We start from the raw sequence: 9,547 nt of genomic DNA on the forward strand, positions 1-9,547 counted from the left end.
GGGGGCCTCCCACCCCAAAACGTCTTTTACTGCCCCCCAGTCCATTTCTATGCCACGAGGGGAGATGTGATAGCCCAGGAAATCAATCTCCGTTGTATGGAATTTGCATTTTGACAGTTTGGCAAATAGTTTGTGCTTGTGCAACTTTCTGAGGACCTCTCTCACCAACTGCACATGACAGGTCTTGTCGGGGGAGTAAAGCAAAATGTCGTCCAAGTACACAAGGACCCCGTTAAACAGGTGCTCATGCAACACTTCATTTATTAAATTCATGAAGACCCCTGGAGCCCCCTGGAGACCAAATGGCATCACCAGGTATTCGAACTTTCCCAGAGGGGTATTGAAAGCAGTCTTAAATTCATCCCCTTTCCTTATGTGCACCCGAAAGTAAGCGTCATGCAAATCAAGCTTGGAAAAGATCTTCCCCTTAGCCACTTCAGCTAGGAGATCCTTGATTAACGGCATAGGGTAAGCATTTGTAGAGGAGACAGCATTCAACCCCCGGTAGTCGGCGCACAGCCGCAAACCCCCATCCTTCTTTTTCCAGAAGAGAACGGGGGCTGCGTACGGGGAAGAAGCTGGCCGGATGAAACCTCGAGCCAAGTTTTTGTCAATAAATTTCCGCATCCACTTTCTCCCATGGGCTCATGGCATAGAGTTTTCCCTTGGGCATTTTATGCCCCGGCAGCAGCTCGATTGCACAGTCAGAATTGCGGTGTGGGGGAAGCTCATCAGCTTCGGCTTCGCCAAAAACCTGAGCTAGATCTCTATACTCCCGAGGGATTTTGGCCAGTTCCTCAGCAGCTAAGCATGCCCGAACTTGGTCATTGCCAGGAGCCACTCCCCACTTCGGGTTCCAGAGATGGCCTTGGCATCTGGGGGAGATGAACTTTATAATCCTGTCACCCCACAAAATATAGGGATCATGCCCATGGAGCCATGGGTTTCCCAGTACCAGGGAGAATTTGGTCGCTGGGGACACAATAATTCCTCCCAATGGTCCCCTGACCCCATGCGTAACGGTACAGTCTTGTATTTACAGGGCTCTTTCATCGGGGACCCGTCCATTTGGGTGAAGACTAAGGGCTCGGCCAGCCGGACCACGTCCGCATCCAGGCTAGCAACCAAGGAGGGGTTGATTAAATCCCGCCCGCACCCTGAATCGATGAGGCCCCGGACCCTAATGTGCGTGCCCAAAGTGGGATTTATAAGAGTCACACTCACGAAAAAGAGGGGTGGGTAGCTGCTCACCACTTTAGGCACTTCCATTGGTGGGTCCTGCTGCTCAGCGCCACTAACAGCAGGACCTGGCCTTTTCCCGCCGGCACCGTCTCCCCCCCCCGCTCGACTCGTTCTCCAACACATCCACCTCGGCTTGCAGGGCGCGGGGGCCTTTTGCTTTTGTCGTGCCCTTTCTAGGAAGCAAGTCGCTCTGGCTCTTGTCACTTTCTTTCGCCATCGCTCTTCTGCCCTCTCCCAAGGGACAGTTAGCGGTGAAATGGCCGCGGTCCCCACATCAAAGGCACAGCCCCTGTTTCATCTGCTGCTCCCTGACCGATGGCAAGAGGGGGGGGCGGCTTTTGCCTTGGGGTGGGGTGCTAGTGCTGTTTTCCTGGCCGCTACCACAATATCCAGCCGCATAGTGCGCAAGCGGCTCTCGATGCTCTCTGCCTCCTGCATCCACGCTGCCAAGGTTTGCGGGTCTCGGGTCCCCAAAACCGAGTTTTGAATCTCCGCATTCAGGCACAACCGGTACTGCTGCACGAACACTGGGTCTGTCCAGTCCCAGATTTTGGCCACTTGCCGGTGAAACTCGGTGGAATACTCCCAGACAGATAACTTGCCTTGTTTGAAAGTACGGCGGAATGCCTCCGCCTTTTCACCCGCCGTGCGGTCTTCGAACTGAGCTCACAGCGCCCACATAAAGGCATCAACGCTCTCCAACTCCATCGCCTCCAGGTTGTGGAGCCCCACATACCAGCTAGTCGCTGCACCCCACAGGTGGGAAGTGATGAAATCCACTTGCGTTTCTTTGTCGGGGAACAGGTGAGCCCAGCGCTCAACAAACTTCATCACCCATACGATAAAGAAAGAAAGGTTCTCCGGGTCGCCATCAAACGTAACATCAAGCAAGTCCTTGGGCTGTGGCATTGCCGGCGGTGGGGCTGGACCCACCGGTTGCGCCAGGACCTGTGGCTGCCCAGGCAGCGGCGGTGGTGGAGGGGGGGGAGGTGGTGGTGGAGCCGGCTGCAGCTGACCAGGTCCCGGTGGAACTTATGGGGCAGCCAGTTGGGTCTGCACCGCCTGGGCCACTATCCCCGGCAGATTATGGAACAATTGTCCCATGTCTCGCATTATAGTGCGACAGTACAGTTCCAACACATCCAGTCTCCCATCCACGTCCAAACCTGGACCGACCGACGATCTCGGTGGGAACAAGATGGGTCTACCCGGGGTCATTCCGAAGCTCCCTGAGCTAGACTGTCCGAACTCCTACTCCCTGGCATCGACCAGGTAGTTTGCGTGGAGTCGCCCAGATGCCGGCCCCAATCCCTCTCTTTACGGCGGTAGGTCATTCCTTTCCCCAAATGCACCGGGATAAACAAAACCATCAATCTAGGGGTGGCCCCTCCATCCGTGGAGATTGGTCCTCCTGGGCTCACCGTCGTCACGGGTGCCCCCGTTCCCGCTGTTGTGGTTTGGGTCGTCACTGGCACCACTGTAGTAATTGAGGTAGGTACCGCCGTAGTGACCGGGGTAGGCACCGTCGTAGTGACCAGGGTGGACACTGACATGGTTGTCGGGGTAGGAACCCCTGCCCCACCGGGACCGCTCATCTCACTCAGGAGAGACTTGGCTCGATGGAGGAAAACTGATTCCTAACAATTTCTGTCAGGTGCAGCAGCAAGTAAATCTCCACACACGTTTCCAAGGAAGCGTTATGCTTTATTAGATTACAAAACTGGTACCCTATCCACAGGGTTATTGTTAGGAATGCCCATGGGGCGGAAACATCCTTACATATAGCAGGATGAGGCAGATGGCTAAGCAAATGAAATTCGAGCGCGCGGGGGGGAACTCTCCTGGTGGGAGGATACATGATAAGCAGGAGAGTCGTAGTGCCTCATGAGAGCCGAAAGATTCACACCAGCGGTGGAACCCAAGCCCTCCCTCCTTCACAAGGCCAGACAGATAACGCCGTCTGGCAGAACTGGCTCTCACGGTCTCCCTAGCAATGTTTACTGCAAGCGGCAGAGCAGCGAGCAAGCCAAGATCAGAGAAGGGAACATGCAAAACATGGCAGCTAGCTGATACTAAGTAGGGTTTGACAGCAGGAAAATTCTACCCCCTCTGGAATCACCCAAAGTTGAAATGAATGACCCTCTTCAAAGTTCAGCCAGCAAATCCCACAGGCACACCATTATATACCCTCTGCCAGTTGCCCCGACCTGTTAAGGAATGTTCTACAACTAAAAAATTGGCCATCAGGAGCTCTTTTAACTTTTAGCAGAAGTCCTTGAGGAGCACTTCACGTGTCCAAGGGAAAAGTTAGAGGGGCTTCCATTGCTAGAATGGAGTCAACACATTACCAACCACTACAAGACCTTCTCTTTATGAGAACGGTCCAGATCCATGAGCAGCGAAAGATGGGCAACTTGTGAACTTCCAGCACATGGAAGAGAAGGGAGAATACCTTGTGTTTTTGCTGCTCATTCAAAAGAAGAAGAGGAGGAGGAGATTGGATTTATACCCTGCCCTTCACTCAGAGTCTCAGAGCCACTTACAAACTCCTTTCCCTTCACCTCCCCACAACAGACACCCAGCGAGGTAGGCGGGGCTGAGAGAGCTCTTTCCAGAACTGTCCTTGAGAGAACAGCTCTGACAGAACTATGGCTTGCCCAAGGTCATCCAGCAGCTGCAATTGGAGGAGTGGGGAATCAAACCCGGTTCTCCCAGATTAGAGTCTGCGCACTTAACCACTACACCAAACCAGGGCAACCCAATGAATTCAAAAGCTTTATATAATTTTGGCTGGCTTTTTATGTCATCTTGGCAGTTTTATGTCATTTTGGCTGGTGCTAATTGAAGGTATTATTACACAGATTGTGCTTTTATCATTTGCAAAGACACTCGCTTGCATCTTCCTTCCACCTCTCTGCCTGTACTTCCAGTACAACCCTCTTTCCCCACATTCTCTCCATGTGGTCACAGACGGGACTTCTTTCCACTGAGGAGATAACTGCAGATACTTCTTCTTTGGACAATCTGCCTAAATGGAGATTGGTCCTCAGCCCCCATGGAGCTCGAACACTCTAGTCCAGGAGTCAGCATTACACAGTCGAAATCAAAGCTTGACTTCTCTCGTGCTGGAGCTGAAACCCAGCAACTTTCCCTTGGTCTTTCCTGTGGCTTCCTCCCTTTCCACACTTGTGATAAAATACAATCAAGCAGAGCATGCCATTTCACTGGGTGTGGAAACAATTTAAACCCGCTGCAGAAGTTTCCACTTTAAAAACATTCAACTTAATAAACTTTGTAGGCTGGAGTTGGCCCTGTGATGTGCAGTATGTCAACCAGACCCACCAGCAAGTCAACCCTTGCATGACAGGGAAGCAAAAGTATGCCAGGATTCCAAAAATGGATTGTCCCACCTAATAACAGACAGGGCTGCAGAATGGGAGCCCTTTGGATGGCTTCCAGACTCTTGGATGCCTCATTAAACAGAGCAACACAAGGACTCTGATGCACTGAAAGGCTTACTCTAAAGGAATGCCTCGGGATGGTTGTACAGCCCTCCCCTAATGGGTAACTCTGACCGAGTTGATGCCTACAAAATATTGCCTGTAATAAGCAGTAACTCACTGCGCCTCTAATGCTGTAGCTCCCTCTCAGATGGAGACGGGCGAGAGAACATTAACCAGAGCTTGTAACGGCTCCTGATTGCTTTCTAGAGTCGGTGTGAAATGCTGATCATCCTCAAACATATTCTGAGACATCCTCCATGCCTTCCTGGACTTTTGATATCAGCCAGGAATGCTGTTGTGTGATTTCCATCTAGGCACTAAATCGGAAGGGCATTCCGAAGCCCCTCACCTCTAGAATCCATTTCTTCTGGAAACTCACCAAAGCCCCAAGCCTTCCAGAAGGCAGAAAGACCATTCCTTTCAAGCTGACTTTTGCTAAAGGTCTCCTCCAATATGTCCCCAGAAGAACACGGAGACTGGCTAGTAACAACATGCTGGTGATCCCCGGCCCTAAGGAGGTCCAGCTGTCCTCAACCAGGGCCAGGGCCTTTTCGGTCCTGGCCCCGACCTGGTGGAACTCTCTGTTGAATGACATCAGGGCTGATCTGATGTAATTCCGCAGGGCCTGTAAGGCAGAGATATTCCACCAGGCTTTTAGCTGAGGGCAGCAACGGGAGGTTAAGACTGGCACCTTTCCTTTCCTTCCTATGGCCCCCACATACCGTGCCCTGCTACGCGGGACAACAGTGTGGCTGGTAAAGGGGGATTATTATATTACTATCTTGGACTGGTTTTAAATTATTGATTTACCGGGCCCTGAGTACTGTTGGCAAACTTAATTATATAGACTGACTGTATTTTAAATGTTTTATAAAGCTGTAAATCGCCCAGAGCCTGCTTGCAAGGGTGGGTGATTCATAAGTTTAATGAAATAAACAAACAAACAAGAGGGATGGTTATTTCTGCAGTTCACATCTTGTTACCCACCTTAACCCTTTGGAGAGAGGTGAGCCATAATTCAGATTAAAGGCATAAATGAATAAAAATTAAAAGCAAACACTCTAGCATATTATTTTGCCAACCTAGTTGTGTGTGTCCCCATCCCAAAATATGAAATTTCTGGAAATTTTGAAAAATATCTAAGGAAAAAAAATTTCCTTCAAAAAAATAGAAATTTTGGGAAACCTGAAACATATGCAGTACTTACTTTCTTATCAATCCCAAACTTATTGTACCACTTTAACATTGTCAAATGCATTTTTGTAACTTTATTATCATTTAGAGCTGTACCTGCACTTTGCATTGTATCTAATCCACCATGCTCATTCCCCATTCTGTAATTCTAGTTCTAGTTATTAGACATCTCTTCATACCGAATGATTGACTTAACACTGTATAATCTCCTTTGAGTCTCAGTGAGAAAGGTGGACTACAAATATAATAAAATAAATACTGTTTAGCATCTCTCGCCCTCACACTCCTTGCAACACTGACTCCTTTGTGTCTTCCTGGCACAATTCAAGGCGCCAGTTCAGACTTACCATTCTCTCAAGGTCTAAAAGACCACCTTCTCATTTTTTGGGCATCAGAATTGTTAAAGAACAGCTGAAGTTGTCTTCTAGACTGTACTGTCTATGTCCCAAGTGCCAACCGGAAGGAGGCAAACAGCAGCGTTCCCCATCGCTGCCCCACAAATGTGGTCCTGCCTCCCACTAGAGATAAATCATCATCATCATATGGCATTGTGTGTAGAATAGCCAGGAGATACTAAGGTTGTCTGGCAGCCAGAAGTTCTAGCTCTTTAGCATTATGCACCACTAGGTGGTGAGCTAGACTTGTTTTTAAGGCAAGAGACCTTTCAGTGGTGGTTTGCCCTGGTATTCCTTGGAGGTCGCCTTTCAAAATACTGCTAAGCTTCTGAGATCTGATGGGATCAGGCTATTTGTCAACAGAAGAGCCGAGAAGGCATCCTCTTTGGGTTGGTGTTGAGCAGCCAGGACTAAGGAGATGTGTGGCAACTGCCATTTCACTGGATATTTTGTTCCATTGGTTGATTGGGTTTGACCCAAACTCTTGGGAAGAACAAAGACTGAAATTCAAATCCCTGTAGTCAGTGGCAACTGGAAGAAACCCGGATGGCATCTGTCCTCCAGCCAGGTTCAGGTGTTACTTTCTGGGAAGATCATACAGAAACAGCCACCTACCTGGGCTTGCTCACATTCATTTACAATTTTTGGACACCTTTTCCCACCAGAACAGTCCTCATGACAATCTAACCATCTAACTTGGAATGGCATTTATGAGTACACAGGAAGTCTCTCCCCCCACCAAAGATCCACACCGAAGTTGGGGCCAATGTCACAGTCAGGGAAATCTTGTAGACTCACAGATGCAGCACAGCTGCATTCAAAAGCATACAGCAAGAGAGTCAGCGCTCCTGCCTTCCCATCACAGCACTGACTGCTGTCTGAAAGTAGCATCTGAACTGCCTTTGCCAGACAATGAGAAAGACGCCAGGCAAGCAAAGCAGCAGCGCAGCACACCACACACAAGTTCACGCGAAGCTAGCCAGGAAAGCGTCACCCTGCACCCGGGGAGCTGCAGCAGACTGCAAGCCCCGCTTTCCTGGCCAACTACAAACAAAACAGATGCCTTTTCTCTCTAGGCAGACAGCCCCTCTAAGCCCAGGTCCCACCGACAATGCCATCTTTTCCATTCACACAGCCTGTGACATCCTTCCTTCCTTGCCAGTGAATCTGACGGATGCTCACTACTGGGGCTATACTGCCCTCCCTTACAGGCAGCCACTACATTCCATTCGCTTCACTTTCCACCTGCAACCACGGCCTCTCCCATACCTCTTTTATTCGCTTGACTAAAGCATTCTGGTCAAAGGCCACTGCCTCTGCGCACTGGTGAAGGTGGTCTTGGTACCGGAGACAGAGCTGCAGAACTTGCTGAGAATCCAGCTTCTCCAGTTTAATGTTGGTCGGAGACGTCTGCCCACTGAGTAGACCTAGAAGAGAGCCAATAACAGACATAAGCAACCCTTTGGAGCCCCATCTGGTTTATCAAGGAGTTTGGAGAAATGCCCACTCTGTGGCTGTGATGGCAGCAAAGTGGTTTTGCTTCTCTGACACCCGCCTGTCCACATAATGCCACCTGGCAAAACTTTTTCAGGTTGTATGTTTTTCGAAGCTAAACTGCAACTGTGTGGACCTCCAATTTGGATCAAAGCCATGGGGGAAGGGAGCCACGTCTGCATGGTTTTTACTGAAACCACACTCCTCCTGCTGGAATTAACCCTGGAATGAAAAAAAAATGGATGCCAGGGGTAATTACGGCATAACAAGGATCGTTTTAGTAGACAGAATCAAAGGGTAGTGGTAGAAGGATTAACATGCCTGTCCTTTCTGTTTGTGATCCAAACTGGGCTTTTTGTCTGACTGCAATTTAGCTATTAAAAAAAGGAAAAGATCTGGTTTGTTTTGATCCTCAGTACCAGTTAATACTCTCAGATCTCAGGGCCACAGTCCACATGTCTCTTATCAGAAGACTCACCAGCTACGTGATGCTCAAAAACAGACAGTGCAAATTTCAAAAAGGTCTCAGTCAATGCAGAAAGAGCCCCCCCCCCGCCCCCACTATTTCAGGCGTTGCTGCAAAACAGTCACAAAAGAGTTCCATTGGCCCATGATGTGCCTCAGAGATGCAACACTGCGCCTTCGCCCCAGGTGATACCAATACACAACAAGCTCAGATTGGCTGCACAGCACTTCCTGGTGCATGATTCCCAAAGGGCTGGAATCACTCAAGGTGGAAGTAAAACACAACAGAGCACGGAACATGGAAGACGGGTAGGAAAAGCTGTACGCAGCCTCAAAGGGGGAGGGGCCTTTAGCTCAGCACTGCTACCCCCCCCCTTTATGTACACATCTCTGATCATTAGAAAGAAGGCCAGTGTGGTTCCATAATTTACTTGTCTTATCCCATTTTATCTGACCTTGATTGTATTGCACACTGTCTTTGGCAGGGTGGTCTGAAAGGTGACAAGACTATTTTACAGATAAAATTATGAACATGCCGCTCCACCATAAGCTGCTCTTTATGTGTGCAAAAATGGGTGGTGGTCCTTGCCATTAAGAAGATTTGATTAAATGCTTACTTCCTAACAGGGAGTCGGGGGAGGGGGAAACCAATTTAGCCATTTTTATACTTTAATAAAATCTTCCCCAAGACTTTCCAATTTGGAAACATCTTCTGGGAGGCAGAGACGACATGGGTGGCTGATTAAAAAAGAAAGAAAAAAAGGGGGCCGGCAAGAGAGATCTGCTAACCGTCCTATTATAGCTCTCTTCAAGCCCCCCCCCCTTCAGCCTGCCGAAAGCTGCTTCACTCACGCACAGCCCTTCCGGCCGCTCCACTTCTAAAGACAGAGCGAAGTGATGGAGACCCTTGATTCTCAGACTGTGCCCTGCAATGAGTCAGCTGCGTTAGGGGAAAAAAATTAAATGATCAAAAGACTCTTATGAGTCCGGAACCTGCTATTCACAAGAGAGGATGCCAACACGATTCACTGGTCTGCCCTCTATCTGCTTCCCATCCAGGCATTCGTCCCATCCATACCCTAGATGGGAAAGGCAGCTGATGGACAGGTCCTTCTAACTGGGCAGCATGCAAGGGGAACAGAAACTAGGCTGGGGATTCCACAGTACATACATGGATGCCCAAAAGGCCTTGATTTCTGCCCCGACCCCCCCCCCCCCCCCCCCCGGAACCAGGTTGCTGTTTTTTGTTTTTGG

General features: G+C 49.5%; 1 protein-coding gene across 1 annotated transcript in view; it reads right to left on the reverse strand.

Annotated features, from left to right (window-relative positions):
• Nucleotides 1-9,547, reverse strand: part of BORCS5 (BLOC-1 related complex subunit 5) — a 44,372-nt gene that overhangs the window by 12,218 nt on the left and 22,607 nt on the right. Inside the window, exon 3 of the mRNA XM_015408543.1 lies at nt 7,604-7,761. Within this exon, the coding sequence (XP_015264029.1) occupies nt 7,604-7,761 (158 nt within the window). The remainder of the gene's footprint in view (nt 1-7,603; nt 7,762-9,547) is intronic.

Source organism: Gekko japonicus, unplaced genomic scaffold, assembly GCF_001447785.1.
Source record: "Gekko japonicus isolate JY-2015 unplaced genomic scaffold, Gekko_japonicus_V1.1 scaffold1193, whole genome shotgun sequence".
Classification (NCBI taxonomy): Eukaryota; Metazoa; Chordata; class Lepidosauria; order Squamata; family Gekkonidae; genus Gekko; species Gekko japonicus.